The 24062-nt window shown below is 38.4% G+C and overlaps 1 protein-coding gene across 3 annotated transcripts; it reads right to left on the bottom strand.

Moving 5' to 3' along the window:
• Positions 1-47: 47 nt before the first annotated feature.
• On the bottom strand, positions 48-15339 carry LOC110916031 (mediator of RNA polymerase II transcription subunit 16). 3 transcript variants are annotated; one of them, XR_004884386.1, is made up of 18 exons: positions 14945-15339; positions 13097-13165; positions 12652-12740; positions 11757-11869; positions 10469-10570; positions 10304-10388; positions 9055-9657; positions 7659-8268; positions 7133-7212; positions 6883-6965; positions 5325-5561; positions 5080-5251; positions 3799-4313; positions 1916-2092; positions 1138-1220; positions 864-1088; positions 599-772; positions 48-368 (listed from the first exon to the last, which is right to left on the bottom strand). XR_004884386.1 is itself a non-coding variant. In XM_022160784.2 (17 exons), the coding sequence occupies exons 1-16, from the start codon at positions 15202-15204 to the stop codon at positions 623-625; spliced, it is 3702 nt and encodes a 1233-aa protein (XP_022016476.1). In that variant the 5' UTR covers positions 15205-15339; the 3' UTR covers positions 48-368; positions 599-622. The 3 variants fall into 3 exon arrangements, 2 of the variants coding, with proteins under 2 accessions (XP_022016476.1, XP_022016477.1); XM_022160784.2 differs by having other exon boundaries at positions 864-1220; XM_022160785.2 differs by having other exon boundaries at positions 864-1220; positions 10304-10383; positions 14945-15212.
• Between the last annotated feature and the right edge of the window lie 8723 nt (positions 15340-24062).

The raw sequence follows: 24062 nt of genomic DNA, 5'->3' as shown, positions 1-24062 counted from the left end.
CATCTATCGACCTTTAGTTCATAACTTGTTCTTTTACATGAATAATCTAAAACTGATAAAATTCGTTTCAAATCATAACGGGTTGGAAAGCATGTCTACACTTCGCAAACAAGTAAATTGTGGCACGCAATGCGAATAACTAACGACAAAACTTTGGGTCTATGTATCATTAAGAATATACAAATGATTATATGTAATATCTGATACATAAGCCGGGGCCTCTCTTGCCTTTTTAACTCGTGTCAAAACAAACCTATAACACATTCGCCAATAAAGCCCGGCCCGAACTCCACATGTTGGGCTAGTTCTGCATCTGTGGAACGACATTTTATGTACATCAATATGATCAAAATTGAGGCTCTGGCGCTCTGCACGACGTCAAGAAGAATATGCTTTTACTATAGGTTAAATATTAAATGCCCTTCAATTATAACAATATAAAAGAAACTTTGATGAAACTTAAATATTAAATAACCTTCAATAATAACAAAAAAGTTTAGGAAAACAATATTTAGATGAAAAGGAAACACGCTTAAGGTTTTGTGCAAGGAAGTTGTCACTTGAGAAATAAGCATAAAAACTAGAGCAAGAAGCTAACCTAAAGCTTAGCCAAGGCACTCTTCTATACAACGCGAACCCATGTCCCTCCGCACATCGGACAACCATGAACCCAGCGGCTGATCCACCATGCCTCCTGTTCATTTTGAGTAGACGTGTTGTTGCTGCCGCCTTGCGAATCAAAAGCACAAGTTTGGCGCAAACATCTTATGCACTGCACATACCATACATGACGTCCAAACGTTCAATAACTAAGAAACACAAAACGTGCCCGTTAAAACACCATATCCAAGGGGTGATTATACCTTGTACCAAACTCCTCCGAGACCAGTTTTCCAGACAGCCGTCACAACATCTCGGCGAGACCCCATTATCCCAAGATACGCTCCCAAACCAACGGAAGTGTTCAAGCCAAAGGCTGCGTCTCTCTCTGACAACCTGCGTTTTCTTGGCCATAACTGTTGGGCTTCTTGGCGTACATCGTTGCTATCAAGCGAGCTGAAGCTGGCTGAATCGGTAGAAGTGGTCTGACCCAGATCATCTGGGTCAGACCACGGCCCACCAAATGTATTCCGTCTGTGCCATTCTTCTGCTGGAGGATGAAGTTCTAACTCTCTAAGTAACAAACCCGCAGCATCTGCGCCTCTAGGCCGTGGCATATGCTGCATCACAACATGTGCCACATAATTATTACATCCATTCATGCAAATAATAATACCAAAAACTAGTTTTTTTTTAAATAAGACTGTGACAAGCTTTCTTCACCTAAATCTACGAGTCAGCACCAAAACATAAAACAAAGTAAATAACTTTACATTCAATCCCCAAACAAATAACGATTTGTCAGTTATCATAATAATGTGAAACATAAACAACTAAAACCATCCGCAAGCAAATTCAAGTTATCTTTTAAGTAGTAAAAAAACCAACTTCGATTGCATTTAAGAGACAGAGTAAAGTACACGTATGCTCCCTGTGGTTTACCACAATTCTGAATTTGGTCCCTAGCTTTCCAAAAGTACATGGATGGTCCCTGTAGTTCGTACTTTGTAACACATTTAGTCCCCAATTTAGCATGTCCAAGTTAGGGACTAAATGCATTAAAAAGGTGAAAATCACAGGGACCATCGATGTACTTTTGGAAAAAACTGGGGACTAAATGCGTTACAGAGTGCAAACCACATGGACCATCTGTGTATTTTTGGAAAGCTAGGGACCAAATCCAAAATTCTGGTAGACCACAGGGACCATCCATGTACTTTACTCAAAGAGACAACTCTTTTTTACCTTGCTCAAAAATTAGATGTGTAAATATGTACTAAGATCAGGTTAACTGGAAACGTGAAGAATGTTGTACCTGCATATGTGGGCCAAGTGATGCTTCAACAACCTCCGGCAGAACAGTATAGTTTCCGTCTATGTAGTGAAGACGGACCTGGATATTGCTGCTACCTACCTGAGAAACAGGCAACGGGTGTGCCAAACCGGATGTTCTTTTACAAAGATCCATTAGTATCAGGAACAGGACCTTTACCTGCACCATATCATATAGTAACACCCTGTCAGCGTATCAAACTACACAAACAAAACTACGTCAACGTAGTTAAGCTTTAAGAAGTTATCAGCTGATTTTCTAGTCCCGGAGGTAATTGATACTTTGTTTCTAGTATTGTTGGACATCTAATCGAAACTCGATTATAACTTTACACTTTAGTTAACCAAATGAGTGTCAATCAAATTTCATGTGTATAATTAATTAATTATTTTAAAATTTTATCTAACTTCTAATAAAGGATTCCAAATAATGTCACATGGCATTCTCTCCTTTAACCTCATAATTTTATTTATTTTTTATCCAAAAATATTTTTCTTTATCCTTATTATTATTATTATTATTATTATTATTATTATTATTATTATTATTATTATTATTATTATTATTATTATTATTATTATTATTTAATATAAATAATCTCAAAAAAAATTTAATTAATACAATATATATATAGGGTAAGGATTGTGTAAAAAGGGCCTAAAGTGTGAGAAGTGTATTATAACACTATATATAATACTATATAACACCATATAAACACCGTATAACAATATGTAACACCATATAATACCATATAACACTATATAACATTATATAACAAATATAACACTATACATCTATCATAGACATGCTATCAGACAAACTATAGTGTTATATTTGTTATATAATGTTATATAGTGTTACATAGTGTTATATGGTATTATATGGTGTTACATATTGTTATACGGTGTTTATATGGTGTTATATAGTATTATATATAGTGTTATAATACACTTCTCACACTTTGAGCACTTTTTAAAGGATCCTCTACCTATATATATATATATATATATATGTAGTGAAAGTGTAAAATACAATATTGCTTAACGTACGAGCGTACGTTGTGAAATTACGCACGTTGTAAAACTCAAAACCCTAATCACGCATGTTGAAAAACCATAATCACGCATGTTATACTTATGTAATGAAGCATATTATAATTATGTAATGAAGCATGTTATGGTACTCAACATGCGTGATTATGGTTTCACTCACAACATGCGTGATTAGGGTTTTGAGTTTTACAACGTGCGTAATTTCACAGTCACAGTCCCAAAAAATTGGTCAAACTTCCTAATATTATAATAATTATTATAACAAAGACGTTATATAGTAATACAAATAATAATATTATAATTTTAATTTATAATATACCACCTCCGCACAAATCTTATAAACAAAAAATGATTAAATTTATAATATAATAATTTAAGAAACAACTGATATACCCATGTGATAAAATATTATTACATTTATTAACGCCATTATACAATTTCATAAATTATGAATGTATAAGATTACAATATTATTACATTCTTTAACCGTATGATAAAGATTATATTGAAGTTTATGATTTACATTTTTTGGATATTCAATATTTCAATCTGTGTAATACACGGGTTTATAACACTTGCAAATTATAATTTTAGTTAATCAATTTTTTTTTTTTTTGATATTTAACCCGTGTAATACATGGGTTTGTAAGCTTATAACATATAACAAATCGCCGTTGGGGACAAAATATATGTATGTTCATAAAAGATAAATTCTAAGTCATCTGAGTAGCTTTAGCATTCACTAACTGAGTACGAGATGGAATTAGGAGAATAATTCAGTTACGGAAAGACAGGGATTAAGAATGAACTTACCTCGTCAAATGTGTATCCTTGACCAGCATTTCCCGAACCGTATCTTGACCTATTTGACGGGCCGTCTTCAGAACCTTTTGCTCCAGAGCCAGCTTGACCAGCCCGAGACACGGTCAACTCTTCTGATCTACCCAAAGTCGATGCCACTTTCGTAGAAACAGAGTTAACTTCCTCAACCTTACCAGGCTGATGTTTATGCACTGTTGAATCCGTGTTGTTCCTTTGAGAAGCACCGAGAAATCGAGGTAGGTGTATCCGCCGGAAGAAAAAGCAAAACAGTAAAAGCTGGCACAATCTATGGAGAAAATGGCAGTCCCCGATAAGCCTGACAGCTGGCGTTCCAGGGAACGTTCCGGTGTTTATACTTATTGGCATGAATGAAGACGGACCAGTGACGGGATTAGGAGTTGCATTAGGAACTCCATCGGAAGTGCTACTGATCTTAGCGATAGCTCCTTGTACCCATGCTTGGATTGGAGTGCTTGCAGTAGAACTTGCGCTCGCATTTTGACCACCTGGAAGACAAAACCAAGTTGACCATCTTTCCTATGCATTATATATTATATATATAACAAAAGAGGGTGTCTTAGGAATAGTTAATAGTACCTAAGACACAACCTCTATTTTTTATTATTTTTCTTAGTCAAATTTACAACAATGGCATCCAACCCATGGTTTTTTTTCTTTTGTGTATTCAACCCTTCAACTTTTAGCATTGACACTTACACGCCCTCAGCTTTCTGAAAACTTTGTAAAATGTCATCTGACCCCCCCCCCCCCCGAGTTTTCCGTGCTTATTTTTATGTACGTGGGTCAAATATAATACGGTTTTGGTTGTCTGCGTTTTGTTTGGAAACGAGTCTGGTCAAATGTAATATGTTTTCACTAAGCGATATAAATTCGAGTTACTTTACGTTTCGACTCCGCTGCAACATGTGGTACCATTCTTTACCGTAACACTATTTTCCTACGTGCTTATTTTTTAGTACATTTCGTTATAAATCCAAGTTGGTTTACGTTTCGACGTAAATTTTCTCGGTAATGAGTCAGGTCATTTATAATAAGTTTTTGTGCTTATTTTCATGTGCGTTTGCAATTGGTCTACATTTTGACGTAAATTTTGTTTCGAAAACGTGTCGGGTCAAATATTTGACGGTACAAGTTCGAGTTACTTTTAAGTTTCAATGCCGCCGCAATGCTAGGCGGGTCAAAATACTAGTTTGTACATAACTATAATAATAACCAACATGTCACATGTGTTGCAAAGACAGAAAGACTAACCCTGTGCAACTCCAGGACTGCCGGTACTTTGGGTGGGACTGGTCACCAAGTTACGGCTTCCACCTGTACCAGAACTTACAGCATGACTTGCCAGTGTACGACAAAAACTAGCATAGCGACGTAAGCGTGTAATGAAATGTGAAGCCAAATCGAGCACGGCATCCACATATGCCTACATATTAATTGCACAAGTTAGCAAAGAAAAAACGAGCATAAACTATAATCATGAGAAGTTCGGTGCAAACCTGAATGTCTAACATAAGTGCCGGCTCAACCGCCATTGACTCATGGTCAAGGCTGTTTAGTGTCTCACCAGATGCCAGCCATGGCTCGACTACAAGAGCTGAAGGGTTAACCAGAGCAGATTCTATTCCTTTTCCGAGCATGTCTAGTAATAATCTTGCTTGCATATCTAGCACCATTGCTCTCACCTCTTGAGCGTTTGTACCTTCTAATAGTCTGCATTTTATTCTGTCTAAATCCTGCATTAAAAAAACATCACAATTGTGATTATTTCCAATGGTAGGTGGGGTTTCCCACCAACAAACTAACCCCCCAACTTTTACAATTAACAATTCTAACCCCTAGACTTCTACTTCATTTTAAATGTTTTTTTTTCATTTCACACCCTCAAACTTTTGACATGAAACACTATTAACCCTTATCTTTAAGTAAATTACGCATTCACTATCACTTCTAACTTTTGGTAATTTACAGCTTTGACCCGCCAACCTTTTCTACTTAATAACTTGACACCTCATTTTATTTAAATTACTTTTAGGACTTTACACCGTAACATGCAGTACGTTATTATATTTTTTTTATCTATGCCTAACCACATTAATGTCTAGATTACTTTTACGAATTTACACCAGTGTCTAAATTACTTTTACGAATTTACACTGCTATCTAAATTACTTTTACAACTTTATGCTGTAACGTTGAGACATTATACCATTTTTTATCTATGTCTAATGGTGTTAATGTCACAAACGTAACCCCTAGACTTCTACTTCATTTTAAATGTTTTTTTTCACTTCACACCCTAAAACTTTTGACATGAAACACTATTAACCCTCATCTTTAAGTAAGTTACGCATTCATTTCTAACTTTTGGTAACTTACAACTTTGACCCGCCAACCTTTTCTACTTAATAACTTGACACCTCATTTTATTTAAATTACTTTTACGACTTTACACCATAACATGCAGTACATTATTATAATTTTTTTATCTATGCCTAACCACGTTAATGTCTAGATTACTTTTACGAATTTACACCACTGTCTAAATTACTTTTACGACTTTACGCTGCTGTCTAAATTACTTTTACAACTTTACGCCGTAACGTCTGAGACATTATACTTTTTTTATCTATGTCTAATGGCGTTCATGTCACAAGCGTAACGTGTGTAACAAAGCCAAAAACGCGTAACGTCATGTGCGACAACCATACGTTGACGTCATCATCGTTACGTATGTAACGAAGTCACAAACGCGATGTTGCCGCTGCAGCGCGCGGCATGGGTCAAAATTATATTATAGTTCTATCAATTAGAGAGAGACTTAACAGTTCTTAAAGTTATATCTCTCTGAGTCTCTTCTGTCTATTCAACCATGCGAGTAACCTAACAATGATTGAAGTCCGTGTATGCAATGAAACTTCACTAGCTGATACCATCAAATTGCACAAGAATGAACAATGTAAAAATATTCTACAAAAGTTAAACTAACTAACAATTGATACAATCACAATATGAGAGTGTAGGATGATGAGTAGGAAAAAGGTTGAAGAAACATACGGGGCCGTATTGTTGTCGGTGTTGGGTGGAAGGAAGAGAATGAAAATCAGCATCTAGAACCGCAATCACATTGTTTAGTGAAACTGAGTAAAATCACAACGGCAAAATCAACACAATTATTCTTGGAAACACATGAATGAAATACTTCTATTAAAATTACTAAAATAAAATTAAATTGAACAATATAAAGCAAATAAAAGAAAACAGACGGAAAACATTTAGATATGATAATCTCCATTCACATTCTTACCTATGCCATCCTCGGCAGCACTCTGTGTACAGCCAACAGCATCCCACCAATCAACTTCAACCATAAGACTCCACCAAAACCTGGAAGCGTAGCATAGAACACAATTTCATGAAATATACAATAAAGTACACCGATGGTCCCTGTGGTTTACCAAAATTTTGGATTTGGTCCCTATCTTTCAAAAAGTACACGGATGGTCCTGTCGTTTGCACTTTGTAACACATCAACAAATCTAAAGGCTTCAGCAGGTCCAAGTTAGGGACTAAATGCGTTACAATGTGCAAACCACTGGGATTATCTATGTACTTTTAGAAAAAAGTTGGGGACGAAATGCGTTACAAAGTACAAACCACAAGGACCATCCGTGTACTTTTGGAAAGCTAGGGACCAATCCAAAACTGTGATAAACCATAGGGACCATCTGTGTAGTTTATTTACTCAATGCAATAATTACAAAAATATATAGATTTAGGTAGTATAGCCTTCAGCCTGTTTCTCAGGTAACTAACTACTTTGAGTAGAATACCTTTCGGCAATTGCACGTTCCCATGTTGAAGAGTTTGCTTTCACTTGACTGCTTGGAACAGCAGGGGGGAGAACACGAATTATTTTCAACATAGTGCAATCCCTGACTGTATCATGCCAAACAGTAGCAGAACAGCAACTTGTAGAAGAAAACGCAGGAGAAGCAATTGCAGAAACAACATCGATATGATAATTGTCGACAGGTGTGAAGCTTGAGCCAGAAAAGATATGGATCCCGCCTCGTAGAAAAGCAACAGCAACCTCACCGCCATGAGCAGAATAGACTATACGAGCAAGAGTTCTAACATCGCTAGGCAAATCAAACGGGTCAAAAACCACCCGTTTTGACTTTTCAGTGTCAGACTCAGATGTGTTGGAAGTAGATGCTGTGGGGGCCGATTGGTTGTTTTTAATGTAATCGGTGGCGGGAATGCTTTTATTCACTTTTGTGACCCACACCGTCTGCATGGGGGGCTGCCCGCCAAAACTGGATGTCGGGTTCCCGAATATTGGATGCAGGACAACGGGTTCCAGAGATGATTTCCAACGTTGAACCCTCCATCCGGTAATTGACGGACCCTCGTCTGGGTCGTAGGGAGACATGTATTGCCCTATGTGAACAATGCAAATAAAAAATAATTTCATTATATATAGGAGTATATTAAAGATAACAAAAATGGGTGGGTTGAGTAACGAGTTAAAAAGTTCGGATTAATGCAGATAAGAGTCAGATTTAATGAGTTGACATGCACACACTTTTTTATCCATTTCTATAATTGCCCGGATGGTCCCTGTGGTTTCTCATTTTTTCACCTTTAGTCCCCAACTTTTTAAAATTACACGTATGCTCCCTGTGGTTTGATCGTTTGTTACTCGGATAGTCCCCTCGGATAGTCCCCTGAGTGGATGTCTGTTAGTTTGTTCAGTTAAGTTGGTGTAAAATGACTTAACTATCCCTGCTCTAAAAAAATAATTTAGATATTAAAAGACATCAAGTGGGTCCCACCCAACCCCTCAGCCAATCACCAACATCTTCAACCTACTTCACCTTCCACCATCATCTCCGGCCAAAACCGCCGCCAATTCATTATTACAGCAACAAATTAATCAGCATCTGTTCAATCGTCACATCTTCAGACCAACACATCCCTTTCTCAACCTCAACCACCCAACCCCACTGTAAGTGCCAAAGTTGATTGATGTTGACAAAAAAGCCTTTTAAGTATGTATATATATATATATAATGTTCTTATCTGAGCAGTTGCATTCATTATATCCTTTGTCTTGACATAGTCACAAAGAGTCAACTGAAATGACTCCAATAATCAAACTAATAATACTTTTGAAGCTGTTTTAGCTTTTTTCAAACAACAGAGGTGTAAATTTAAAGGTAGTACCTTCGACAATCACAATAGCAATCACAGAGCCACCGCAGGTAGGGTCAAAGGCAACTGCCGTGACACCAGAACCCCACGTAGTTGTTGCTGCTGATTGAGCAGAAGCTTCCGGACTCACATACGCGGAAAAATTCGAAACAGGAGAACAATGAAGCGCAACCATGTCACTATAATCTTCTTCCGTCTGCTTCTTCCCTTGCTTAGCTTCTAAAACCAAATAGTCCTGCCAGCTAAACAAATACGAAGCCAAAACAGCAAAACCGTCCCACGAAGGTGGATTAAGTGATGGGGGTATCCCGTAATTCCCGTTACTGGTACTAGTTTTTGGAGTAGATTGAAATCCGTTTCCGGGGCCAGGGGTAACCTCCCAGACGACAACAGTCGATGGGTTCACGATCGGAACTCCCGCCACGTGTAATGCTCCTGAATCTGTCACGATTGCATCAGCGGCCATTATCCCGCTTGGTCCCGCTCCTAAAAGGCCTTTGCTGGTGCAAAACCATTTAAATGTACCGCTCTGATTTGCAGGCCATTGAGACCAGTGGAGCTGAATAGAGCCAGATGAGAAGACCGAGCATACACATAAAAAGTTCGGCCATCCAGCTGGGTAATTTTTTTAAACATCAGATTACGAGTTTACGACAAACTCATGCACAAAAATATGAAAGCCAAATTTTAAAAAAAAAAGGCCTGTAAACGAACCGAACGTTCATGAACTGTTCGTGAACTTGTTCAGTAGGAAGTTCGTTTATGGTTGTTTATGTTCGTTCGCTGATGTTTGTTTCAATTTAAATACATAAGTAGTTATATTTATATAATTATTAAACATAAAAGGAACTTTCTAACTACTTACATGAATATAACTAGTTGGTAATTGGCTTTCTAGTAATAAAACTGGGTTTTCCAATGGAATTTATTGTAACTAATCATTAAACACTAATTTACATAAAAAAAAATTACTTTATGTTAGTTTATGTTTAGTCAGTTGTGTTTATTTATGTTTGTTCAATTGTGTTGGTTATTGTTTGTTAAATTATGTTCGTTTAAGTTTGTTTCTTTATGGTCGTTTACATTTGTGAACTGATTGTTTAGGTTTTAAATGAACGAACATAAACGAACACGAACATGCCCATTTTCTTAATAAACAACATGAACAAAAAAAGTGTTTGATTATATGTTCGTGTTCGTTTGGTTCATTTACAGGCCTAAAAAAGCCATAGCTTAAACAAGCACAAAGAACCACAACCACCTGGAGCTTGAGGTTGTTCGGAGAGAAACTTTTCCTCAAACGTTGACTTTGTAGAATCATGTGATCTTGAGGAAAGCCACCTATACTATGTTCACAAAAACAAAAACGTCAAAGATGCAATACACTTCGGATATATTTACACATAAGGTTGCAACAGCTTCATACAGGAGACACCCCAGATAGCCACTTGGTAACAACCGCAATATCTTGCCGCCACTCGTGCTCCCGCTGCCAACAACTAGCATCTTTGACCAAGCTAGCTGATCCCTGTAGTATTAAAAAACGTGCCGGTCCCAATGTGTCATATCAGATAACCGAAAATATTTGGCAAGATAACTTACCAATTAATATAACCTAAAAACAACCGACCCAATCTACCCCAAACTTTTGTATAATGTCACTTTGTAACCAACTTTTGTAAAAACAAAGTGCCCCTCTAACTTTGTAAGTATCACTTTGACCCCCTCAAGTTTCTGAAGTTTCGAGTCTACCGGTCTACCCTAAAACTAATTTCTTACGTTTTTATTTTTTACGTCCGTGTCGGTGTAAATTCGAGTTCATCTACACTTTATTGTAATTTTTGTTTGGAAACGAGTTGGTTTAATTATAAAATGTTTTATTTTTATGTACGTTTTGAGTTGGATTACGTTTTGACATAAATTTTGTTTGAAAAGAATCGGGTCAAATATATTACGTTTTCATTTGACGGTATAAATTTGAGTTACAATACGTTTCGACGTAAATTTAGTTCGGAAACGAGTTGGGTCGATTGTATATATGCGTGGGCGCTCGGGGGGCAAAAGTGAAAGTGCACTAATTTTAACGTTATTTTACTAATTTCGTGAAGATAATGTTAAAAGAGGGGAATGGTTAATCATGCATCATGTGGTGGCGTTGATAGCCGAAAGACAAGGGAGTACATGCACTAATTGGCCTTTGTCTTAATTGTCGAGTGTTATGTGCCTTATGTCCAAGGCTTGATGCAAAACTACCATCGAGCCGGGGGTCTCACTGGAAGCAGCCTCTCTACTCCTACGGGGTAGAGGTAACGCTGTCAACATCTTACCCTCCTCAGACCCTACCTTAGCTTTTGCTATTGGTGGGATTTACCGAGTATGATGATGATGACTTTATCACGCCCCGTACAACGCCAATGCACGTGTTTATTTTATGTACGTTTTGAGTTGGTCTACGTTGTAACGTAAATTTTGTTTGGAAACAAGTCGGGTCAAACATAACACATTTTCATTCAACAGTACGAATTCGGATTACTCTACATTTCAACGTAAATTTAGTTTGGAAACGAGTCGGGTTGATTGTAGTCTATAATTTATCATGTAGCGTACAGCGCCGCCGCAACGCGCGGCGGGTGTATACAATAAGAAAGAATAGTATATATTGTTTCTACAAATATTAACAGTAAGAAATAACAAGACAGTAAACCAATGCTTACCTGTGAAGGCTGAGTCCAGATAGTTATCCGCCCATGAAAATTAGCGATAAGTAAGGCGCGAGGGCAAGACGAAGGTGACCATTCAATAAATTGAACTGAATCACGTGGAGAATCTACATTCAAAGTCATGACTTAGAACATATATATACCAGAAATAACAGAAAAAACTACATCTATACATGTTAGTAAATGAAGATAGCCAGACAAAAATCATATATAATTCAGGATCTATGCAGTTAATTCAGTGATATATCACCAATATATCAGTTATTGATCCCCATGTAACATATCAGTATATCACTATATCAGTGTCAAATATTGCTCAGAATATCAGTACTGATATTATCGGCGATATTGACCGATACATTCACCGATTTTCCCGATATCAATACCTTTCTTCTTAGTTCTATCATTCGTCTTTCTTCTTATTGCTGCTATTGGTGTTTTACGTCTTAATTATTAATTATTAGTGTTAAATGTTAGTGTTTTAAGTCTTAACTAGTTCCTACTTGCTACAATTGTTAGTGTTTTGCAAGTTACAAAAGGTTAATTTGTTAATGGTAGAAGAGTATACTAAATTGTTAGTGTTAAATGATACATATATATAAAAATTTATACATAAATTTTGCATGATATTCAAATTACCGATATCCCACTGCGATAACCTATTTCTCAAATATATGTCCTTGACCGATATCCGATTTTTTACCGCATTAACTGCTTAGTACAGGATGGGAGGAAATCTTTTGGTTTTGTTGCAGATGTGTGATAGAATAAGTGAATAACCATTATATGCAATTAAGCTCACAAAGAAATAAGGCACTTATATAACCAAGCCATGAAGACTTAATAAACATAAAAATGGTATCATGTAATTGAATTGTACACACATTACCTGCAATGACATTGAATACGGTTGACTCGGTAGGTCGCTCAGGGATCACAATATGAATCGGAATCCAAAATGGTGGATTTGCATTAGAACTACAAAGAAAAAAAAACATTAAGAGTGAAAGGCGTTCACCAAAGAAATTGCTCCATCATCGAAGCTTAACATTGAATTCTGATGCATAAATCTTAATTATTTCTGTTTATTAACAAGCGCCTCTTGAAATGGAACACATAATGATGAATTTTGTAGCTTCAGCGATACATAAACTATAAAGATCTCCATAATAATTTCTCCAACACTAAAGACGTATCAAAACATAAATATATTAAGATCCTACCATCCAGTTAAAATTGAAGTTATTTTATTTATAACCAACAACCAATTCTTCCTAGATAGTGAAAATGTGTGCTAGTGCCATATAGTTGGAAAACAAATAATACTTCATTACCTGGGTATGCGTGCACAAGTCTCCGATGCACATGCTATAGCATTTAGCTTTCCACACCAAGCAACGGCACTGTTACAGTAAAGGTAGGACCCATATTAAAATAACAACAATAAAGTTGCTTTTAACGAGACTAAATTAGATCAAATCATATCTAATTTACCATATTAAGAAGCGTAAAAGGTGTAACAAAAATCACCTTCATTATAGATTAGTTAGAGAATCAAGATCAAACTATTAGTTGTGAGTAATTAATATTCAAACTAATTACCATGATTATTGTAGTTTTAAAAATAATACCAATCTATTCTTGAAAATACATAAACAAAATTACCAGATACATTTCACTATGAAACCAAAAAGTGTCCCATAACCAGTTTCAGAATTCAGTGTTTATTAGTCCCACAAAAATGATTTAATAAATCTACGAAGATCATGATGAATTATAAAAGGGTGTAGAATAAATAAAAAGTACTTGTAGAGGTGTAACCGAGAACTACAGGGATGTAATTGCATATTAGTTGCTTGTTAAGGCAATGGGGGGAACGTAATTAAATGAGATGACGTAACGCCATGACCGGAATCGAGAAACTAATGCAAGAAAAGGCTTTTTAAGTTGTACACGTCATAGTTATTGAAGGCGTTAGGCGCATAGGCCTCGTTTGGGGCCTTGGCGCAAGGCGCAAGCGTACAACTTAAAATATTTTGATATAATAGAAAATTAATACTGTCCTTCAAATAAAATAAACTAAAGCTATTATATAACATTGAATATCGTCTATTTAGTACCAAAAGTTATAAAATGCTAGTTTATCAGTGTAGAAAAGTAGTTTTGTTAGATAAAAGTAGAAATCTAGCTAGAATCTTTCCAGAATTTAGAGAATTTGACCGAAAACTCTCAAGAATCTAGGAATTTCGCCAGAATTTGCGCATGAACCATCACCTGGAGAATTAAAGCGCAATTGCCTTGACTTAAGGCGCAATTGCCTCGCCTAGCTAGGAAATTGGGCCTAGGCGCAAGAGGCGATGGCTTTTAACAACTATGGTATACGTAGGTAATTTATAAATCAAACCATATATATACATATAGCCTATGTATAACTAAATGTTGGATAGGGGCATAGTTGTTAAAAGCCATCGCCTCTTGCGCCTAGGCCCATATTTCAGGCGAGGCGAGGCAATTGCGCTTTATTTCTCCAGGTGATGGTTCCGGAGCAGATTCCAGTGAGATTCTAGCTTCCGGAGACTTTCAGGCCAGAATTCTCTAAATTCCGGCAAGATTCCAACTAGATTTCTACTTTTATCCAACTTTTCTACACTAATATTTTAGAACTTTTGGTATTAAATAAATGATATTAAATGTTATACAATAGCTTTAGTTTATTTTATTTGAAGAATAGTGTTAATTTTCTAATACATAAAATATTTCTTTTATTTTTTCCGTTGTGCACTTTTATTTTCTCGGCCCTCGCTTTTCTTGCGCCTAGGCCCTGAGGCCTATGCGCCTTGAGTGCGCCTAGCGCCTTTAATAACTATGTACAGGGGATGCTAAAAGCCTACTAGACATATAAAAAAACTACATTAGCACTTTGCACTTGACGGTTTAGGGCCTTCTAAAAGCAAGATTACATCTAGACAGATTTTTATACATGTCAGTGGTGATTTAATTTAATTCTAGATGTAACGAAAACACGAAACGCTGAAGAAGGTAGTATTGTTCTGTTTAAATTTATTTATTGTTAATAATTGAAGCACATACGAACAGAGCAAGATTAAGTGTTAAGGCTTGAATGAAAGCAGCAAGCAAATGAAAGAAACAGAATTATTAAAGTTGAAAGAAGGTGAAAATACCTAAAATTGCGACATAATTCAGGAACACTCATTTTAAACTGCAAATTAGAGCTAGGCTGTTTAAGCCTAATGCAAAACACCGTAGCCGGATTAACAACATCCTCATCCATGGGATCTCCGGCTGCTTTATCCATGTCACTATCGGAAACTGGATCAGCAGCAGCAGCAGTAGCAGAGGATGAGTCTTCTTCTTCTTCGGAGTCTTTGTTGTTGTTGTTGTTGTTGTTGTTGTGAGCAACAGTGCCAGAAGAAGCACTCATTTGAGAGCGATTAGAGAGCTGAAACCCTAGTTTATATATATATAATTAGAATGAGAGAGAGAGTGGTGCGAAAGTCGCAATTGAGGACGACAGCAATGACAGAAGATAGATTTTGGTTTGTTTTTGTCTACGGAGATGGTGGGTGGGGTTGGGGTGAGGGTTTCCGAAAAAAAAAAGTTTTTTTTTTTTTTTTTTTTTTTTTATAGAGAGGAGTAAAGTACAATTTCAGTTTTAGAAGATAGATTTTTGTTTATTTTCTCGGCCCTCGCTTTACTGGTTAAGTGTTGAAGCAGTAAGAGATCTGAACCATTAAGTGCTGAACCAGTAAGAGAACTAAAGCATTAAGAATCTGTATAATGTTTAACCGTTCAGAGGCAAATGTCTGACCAATTCAGATTAGAGGTCTTAACCATTCAGAATTTGTATAATGCTTAACCATTCAGAGACAAATGTCTGAACCATTCAGACATCTGCTCGTGAAACAAACAGTCTGAACCATTAAGTGCTGAACTAATAAGAGGTCTGAACCATTAAGGGTATGTTTGGTATGAAGCTTTCAGGGGCTTCTGGTTTTAAACTTTTAAGAAAAAAACTCCTACTCAATAAAAAGTCTTGTTTAGTTGAAGGTTTCTGGAAAAAAAAAAGTTTTTTTTTTTATGAAGTAACGTCCAATTTCAGCAGGTAGTGTTTGCTATACATGAATGTGAGATGAAATGAAATGAACTATTGTGAGAGAATGAAAAAAAGTATGTTTGATTGGTCAACACAATGGAATCACTCATTCCATAAGTCATTTCATTTCGTCAAATTCATTCCATCCACTCCCCTTGTTTTTTTTCCATTTCATTCCCTTTCTCACCATACGTCACAAACACCGCCCATCACCACCACCATCTGCCACCACCACCATCTGCCACCACCACCACTTGCCCATTGTCACCACCCGCCACCAACCTTCGCCGACCACCACCACCGTCCTCTACCGCCACCACCGCCATCGATTACCATCGCTGCCACCCACCATCAAAGACTGAACATCAAAGATCCTCTGGCTTACTCGAACAACCCCCAATCCCCATGTGGAAGTGGGAGAGTATAGCTATGGACTTCATAACAAAGCTTCCACACACGTCATCAAGTCACGACAACATTTGGGTAGTTGTTGATCGTTTGACCAAATCTGCTCACTTTTTGCCAATACGGGAAGACTACAAGGTAGAACGATTAGCCCGAATCTACACCAACGAGATCATTTGTAATCATGGGACGCCTCGCGACATCATCTCTGACAGTAATGCTCGGTTTACCTCGCGACTATGGGAAACGTTTCAAGCTGCTCTCGGTACCACGCTTAATCTGAGTACCGCATTCCACCCTCAAACCGACGGTCAGACTGAAAGAACAATCCGTACCCTTGAAGACATGCTCCGTTCATGTGTCATAGATTTTGGTGGTAATTGGGACACTTACCTGCCGTTAGTCGAATTCTCGTATAACAACAGTTATCATTCCAGCATTCAGATGGCACCATTCGAGGCTTTATACGGAAGAAGATGTCGATCGCCTATTGTGTCACACCCTCAAAATACCACCTAGGTAGTGTCCCTATTAGGCGTGTGACATACCAGGATCCAAGCCACGAATCATGTTGAACTCATAATAGTTATTTCAAATAAAATTTTCATTCATTATCGATAGAAGCGTTACAAACCATTACTTAATGTTCAGCGGAAGCATAATACAATAATTAAGAAATTCATAAACCAAGTGTGTGAAATCGTTAAGTTCGTCTCGCGTTTCCATGTTTCTCGACCCATGACCACTCTAGCATCCCAGACAGCAAGTTCTAACAATATGCACCTAAAGGCCTGCAAGGCATGTAACAACGAATCAACAACAAAGTTGAGCGAGTTCACAGTTGGTTGTCTAGTTTAAAGTTGTTTCAAAACCATAAGTTCATTCGAAAACCAGTAGTTAATCAGTTCCTTGTTTCCCAAACCATATCCATAACCAGTGGGGGCTTCCCCATGTGAACCACTAGACCCGTTTACCATATCGACCACTGACTAAAGTGAGTTGGTGCCCTAACGTCAATGTCTATCATCATTGATTGTTGCCCAGATCCATTAGTTCACGCCCGTCCTCTGCGGCACGGTGTGAGGCTTGTCAAACCTAAATAGCGCTATCTAACTAATGACCCGCTCGCCATTGGCCCGGCGATTAAGTCGATATAAAAATGAGGGACTTCATGATAGAGTTTTTGGTCTAGCATTAGTGTTGTCACCCTTCAGTAAAGAGGGTGTGTACGTAATCCCCAAACCAAGAGACTACGCAGGTTCCGATTAAGTTCTTAGTACGTGTTGTCACCCTTCAATAAAAAGGGTGTGTACGTGTTCCAAACCAGGAGATCACGCAGTTTCAGTTCAAATCCTTTACCCATTCCCAACCCCTGGGAATCCCATGCCTTGTAGAAAGTGTGAACTCACCTTGGTTTGCTCGGTAAGATTGTCTACTTAATTACCAGTTGGTCAAACGCGTCCTATCATGGTTATCGGTAACGATCAGTTTTTATGTGCACCAAGATTGCATATCTCATATACAATTAATTCTCGCATTTCTATTTCACATAGCACACAACTACTGTACATATAGCACACACGTGAAACTCAAGCCATAAACGTCAATCAAATAGTCTCTAGCATAGGCTAAGCCGATCCGTCACATTAATTCGTATGTACAGAACATGCAATAGTTAATCCGTTAATATCCTAAAATGTGCACCTACAAATCATTAGTCCCCTCCCCTTTAATTTGAACGGCCCATTAAATAATCAGCATAGGTTGCGACCCATAACCCAAGCCTGTTATGCGATGTTATGCGGACCACTAGAGCAAAGATAACAATTCAGTCCACTGTTAACCTTTAAATCAGTTCATAACCCATCACATTACCTTAACAACTAATTCATTTTATTGAACCTCGGCACCCTACATCTAAACCATGCGGCCCAATGACTAACTATAGGCCATCGGCCCAAATTCAGCATATACTTAAGAGGTTAGTTGGCCCAACCTTATTCAATCAGATTATTTCTATATGAAGATGGTTTTTGTTTATACAAAATTAATACCCACTGTGTTGTGTTTATGGAACTAGGATGGCAATTAACTGGTTGCTCATATGAAATTAATTAACACACACACACACACCTTAATAAGTACATCACAATAACGGTTTTGTAATATCCGAATTCATTAAATCTTTTAAAGCTCACAGTTCTTGCACCATGAATCATCATCATCATGTTAAATATTTAACGTGCTTAACCAGGTTGTACGCTAGGCAAGTGTAGTTGTACATTCAAGAACCCAGCGAAAACAAAGCATCAACATGGATTCATTTATCAAACAGCAAGTTTCTTGTTTCATTCAAAATCATTACTTATACATTCGAATTATCCACATAAAATGTGTATTAACAAGCATCGAGTGTCCACCAAATTCACACAAGGGCCTTATCATTATTAGTAGATTCGACAAATCACATTGTTTTCGCAAACATCATTAAAGAACTATCCTATATCAACATCAAGCACACACGCAAAGACGCTGTTCTAACAGGATTTCGATGCCGTAGCAGAGTATGCGTTAAGAAGAGAAGTGAACGGAGTTCCGAGTCGGAGTATCGTGAGCCACCGGAGGTAGAACGAAGCGCATCGGTGTCGTCGGAGTTTTGAACTCGTCGGAGAAGAAGATGGTAGCGGCTGGTACGTTGCGGAATTCCGAGTAAAGGAGGAAGAGTCGCGACGGTGAGAGGGGTAAGTCTTGTTCCGCCGTAGGGTTCGTATGCTATGCGTGAGGGTGACCCTTTCCCGAATATATATACATGTATTCATGCAACATAATAACCGAACATGGAAGGCGGTGGGGGTTTTATGTGTGTGGGCCGAGATAGGAGATCAAGTGGGCTGAGGGAATTAGATTTCGTAACAGTTTGATTTCACAACTAACTATAAGTATTTTCATTATCAACATACATTACTACTATTATTAGTATTATACTTTTATTATTATTTTTACTAAACCAACAAATATATATATATATATACGACGAATCAGCAATGTCGTGTATGATATCCACGCTTTGTTTTGACCCTCAAAGGTTTCGGGTTGCGCGAGTAGGTTGGGTCGACTAGCGGGACATGGCTATGGTTCAAACGGCTCAAGTCAATTCAACACGACAAGGATAAGATATAATTCAGTAGGAACATAGTTAATTCATCAAATAAAATAAATATCGGATTCGAGTTATAAAAGCGAAACAAACGGTTCGTACCTTGAAGTTACGGGTTGTCAAATATTGTATGGCACGAGATCGGTCACTCGCAATTAAGCGGTCCTGAGCTATTGCAAGAAACGACTGACAAAGTCCTCCAAATTCGAGACAACTTATTGAAAGCTCGAAGTCGACAGAAAAGTTACGCCGATAGGCGACGCAAGCCCCTTGAATTTGACGTTGGCGACTACGTACTCCTAAAGGTATCACCTTGGAAGGGTGTGGTCAGATTCGGCAAGAAAGGGAAACTAGCGCCTCGATATGTTGGACCTTTCAAGATTCTGGAAAGGATCGGGAAAGTCGCCTACAGACTCGAACTACCGGAGGAACTTAGTAATGTCCACCCGACTTTCCACGTGTCAAACCTCCGAAAGTGCCTGGCTAAGCATGATTTAATTGTACCTCTCGATGACCTCCAAATAAAGGAAACACTACACTTCGTGGAGAAGCTCGTCGAAATCATGGATCGCCAAACCAAGCAGCTCAGACGCTCGCGCATTCCTATTGTGAAAGTCCGACAGGAAGGCAAACGAGGCGCGAAGTTCACTTGGAAACTCGAAAGCGACATGAGGGCGAAGTACCCGCAGTTGTTTGTTACGGCTTCGGCCTAATTTCGGGACGAAATTCCCTCAACTAGGGGAGGCTGTAACACCCCATGTTTCGAAAGTCAAAGTCAAGATTTAAGTCAAAGGAAGAAAAGATTCCTAACTGCGATCTGTCTCTCCTTGCTCAATTCCTGTTTTGACTTCTTTGACCTGTAGTTAGTTTATTATGTTTTACGTTAGTTGTATTATGTGGAGTAATTGTTAAGAATCGCGGCAATCGACGAATATTTATCGCTACGAATCACTTTACGACTGTGAACAATAGGAAGTAACAATGCGAGAAAGTCAATTAAACGCTAATCGAACTAAACTAATCAACATCGCGCTCGTAACTCAAATTACGCATTTTGGTGATTGTTATACGTGTGTGTGTGCCTTATGTGTTACTTGTGCATGTTTATTTATGTTATGTGTGGTAATCAATCGAATCGCAATCGAATCGCAAACGCAAAACACAAAACGAATACGAAATAAGGATGATTGTATGTTGATATAGTATGATAATTAGTGGAGAAGAGATAACGCGAGATATGAGTAGTTGGGAATAAAAGTAATTTGACTAGGAAACTCCATCGCATCGCAACGCTCGCAATCAAAATCGAAACAGCAAAACTCGTCACACCGAACACTCGAATCAGGCGACCGATCGATCAGGCAACCAGCCGTCCGCTCGGACTGCCGTCTGATCGGACAGGCTGTCCGATCGAGCTGCCTGGCCGATCGACCAGCCCCTTTCCTCTTTTGGAACTCTATAAATACCTAATGTCACTTTCGTTCTTTCTACTTTTGGAAACTCTCTGTCCGAACAGCACGCTCCCCTCGCTTTTTCTCCGATTTCTCTCAAATCTGGTAAGATCTCGTCCTAAATCTTGTACTTCCTTAATCTACACGCACTCCTACACCTTTCTATCTTTTGAATCTTAACTTTTAACCGTGAAATCACCAAGATTTAAGATGTTCTAGGATGACGTCATCATGTGTTCTTGAAGAACTTCATGTTTTGGCCTCAATCCACCAAGGACAACTTAGATCTAACCGATTTCCACATAAACAAACAAAGATCTTTCATAGATCTAAATATATTCACAAAGAAAAGGATTGAAAGATGGTTTTCCAACTTTCTTTCAACTCTTTTACACTCAATGCCTTAAAAACCGATAGAAACGGAGCTTGTGCCGACCTACTACTCATTCTAGTAGTTGTGTGGCTCGAGATCCGGGTTCTATCCACGAGGTCCAACGATTTCGGGTTAAACATGGAACACCGTCACGAAAAGCTAAACTGACCGGGTTTGGGTGGTTCCTGTCCGATCAGGAGTACCAAGTAGTGACGAGGTTACTGTTGCTTGACTCGTTATCAAAATACCTCGATAAAACGACAAACCATCAAAACAACCAAGTGTAGGACGAATAGGTCGACCAGGACGGAGTGTCGTCCGATCGGACTGCTGTCCGATCGAACAGCCAACCCGATCGACTGGCCAGACCGAACGACTTGCACTTTGGGTCCCACACTTAAACTATTCATCGACATTCAAAGTCTGATCATTGAACGAGTTGTTGTCCGATCGTACTACCATCCGATCGGGTTAACCGCCCGAACATGTGACCGTTAGACTTCAACACTTAAACAATTTTCAACATGTTCAATGCACTAGGAATGCCACCCGATCGAACTGCTGTCCGATCGAGTGACAACCTGCTGTGAACTTGTTCTCACTGAGGTGCCCAACCGGATGGGTTGCTGGCCGATCGAACGACCGTCCGATCGACCGACCTAAAAGGTAGAGACACTTCAATGTTTCTAATGCTACAACAAAAACTTCAAAAGTCAAACCATCATACACAAACACATCCTTCCCAAAGGAAGAAACAATCCACTCGAACGGCCATCCGACCAGACAGCCGTCCGAACGGACTGTCACTCGCACGACCAGCTGACCGATCCGATCGGTCAGCTGACCGATCGGACTACCATCCGATCAACCAGCTGTTCGACCCACCAACACTTGTTTCGTTTTACGCGCCACTTATCGTTACGTTATCGAACTATTCAGGATAACCTTACTCTCAAGCGCTCCCTTCAATCCATCAACCGATGTGAGTATATTCGATCCCTTTTTGCTTTACGCACTTGTGGGTGTTACATACGTTACTTATTCTAAATCACATCGAACACACTACGCAATACTTTTAACTCTAACCGATACCGCATGCTATACGTGACTTAATGAATGCTTGTTTGTCATGTTTACACATGGAATGATGTCTACCTGCCTTAGCAATGATAGTACTATAGTTTGGACTCAGCACTCGTTCACACGGGGGTTGTTAAGGACAATTATTTGCATGGATTACAGTGGTGATCATGTATTACAAACTGCCTTGGGCAGTCAACCTGCAGTCATTGGTATCGATAGGTTCATGTCGATAACTAACATGCTTCGTTTTACTCAGTGTACGTGCTGGTTATGCGTAAACTATTTTGAACTCTATATGCTATTATTATCAAACTTGTATGCTCGCCTTTACACTATGTGTATTGACTTTTATTTTAACGTATGTGACAGGTGCTTAAGGTGTCTATTTGCTTGGAAATCAAGGCTAGGAAAGAGTCTTAGTGACCAACAAATAGTTGTCTGTACTAATGAAACCTGAGTTGTCGGAACAGAACAATTTGCCTAGATTTTGTATTGTAATAATTATTGTATCTTATATGACATGGTATGGGACGTGTTACTTAAAAATATTTGGTAAATATAATTGTTATGGAAACTTCTGGACAATCTTTTTCGCTCAGTGCCGCGCCCCGATGTTTCTTCCATCGGTTGGGGTGTGAAAGATTGGTATCAGAGCCATAACTATAGGGAATTAGGCAAGACTCGACCTAGTCCGGGTCGATGTCTTAGAGACCTAGTCTATAGTTAGGAACCAATAGACCGACTCATGCATGTCCAGTAGGGATTATGTATGAGCTTACTTGTTATTCCTCACTATTCTCGCCTACGCTACACTATCACTGCACTCGAAATTTCAATTTTTGGATAGGCGATTAAGTCCAGATTAGGTGTGAAAACCACAAACTCTCGATTAAATTGCTTGTTTGATCTGTATTTATCTATAAAACGCGAGAATTTGCGTTGAACCAGGAGTGAAATCCACACTTTAGCACCGATTTTCGTCGCTATTTTGTCAAAATAGAAAAGAAGTTATTAAGCTAGGGGTGAAACCCTAACCTTGACGACTTGTTCCGACTTTTATTTGGTTTTTCCAAACTCTCACCAAAGTCTCGACGGACTCCAACGACCTGAAGTCACTAAATGACTGAAGGGATGTGTGCCGAACGCCCAAGAATCGAGGCCGAAGCACGATCCTGAAGGTCAAAATGTGTACGACAAGTCCTTGAGAATAGTCGAACCACTTTGGATAGTCAATGTCTAATAGCCGCAGACAATCTATTTCTCGATTTTTATGTGTTTCGATTCTGATCCCGCAACTGCTGACTCTGATGATTCGTTGATTTTATATGTTTTTATGTGTAACTACCTGCTTATGTGTTTCAATTTTGGAGACTTATTCGATTTCTGCTTTCACTTCGATCGACACGCACAACTCGCACTGCAATTCTACCTCAAAACCCTGACAAATCGCTAAATCATGGGCGACCTCATGCAATGTTATACGCTTATACTATACTACTCGCTATGTTAAAAGCGATCGCTACATTCGACAGTCGCGGACTTTGAATGATAGGTTTCTGTATTCTGACTGCCTCTGTGATTACATGCGTATGTGCTTCTGTGCTTCTATGCACTACATGCTTATGTGTCTCTATGTGAATCTGTGATTTCGTGCCTATGTGCTTACATGTTACATTGCGTTCCTAAGCTTTAGTAAGTATTAGACGTGTGAGGTGAG

This window comes from Helianthus annuus, chromosome 16, assembly GCF_002127325.2.
Source record: "Helianthus annuus cultivar XRQ/B chromosome 16, HanXRQr2.0-SUNRISE, whole genome shotgun sequence".
In the NCBI taxonomy this organism is placed as follows: domain Eukaryota; kingdom Viridiplantae; phylum Streptophyta; class Magnoliopsida; order Asterales; family Asteraceae; genus Helianthus; species Helianthus annuus.
The sequence above is the reverse complement of the archived record's forward strand: the minus strand, read 5'-3'. Positions and strand labels throughout refer to the sequence as shown.

Bases quoted from the DNA above. Each gene is read 5' to 3' on its own strand.
- LOC110916031 (XM_022160784.2), bottom strand. From the start codon at position 15,204: ATGAGTGCTTCTTCTGGCACTGTTGCTCACAACAACAACAACAACAAC. The intron at 5,562-6,882 runs GTATGTTTCTTC...TTTTTAATGCAG, and splicing joins ACCGACAACAATACGGCCCC to GATTTAGACAGAATAAAATG. The intron at 4,314-5,079 runs GTTAGTCTTTCT...TTTGTCTTCCAG, and splicing joins CAGTCCTGGAGTTGCACAGG to GTGGTCAAAATGCGAGCGCA.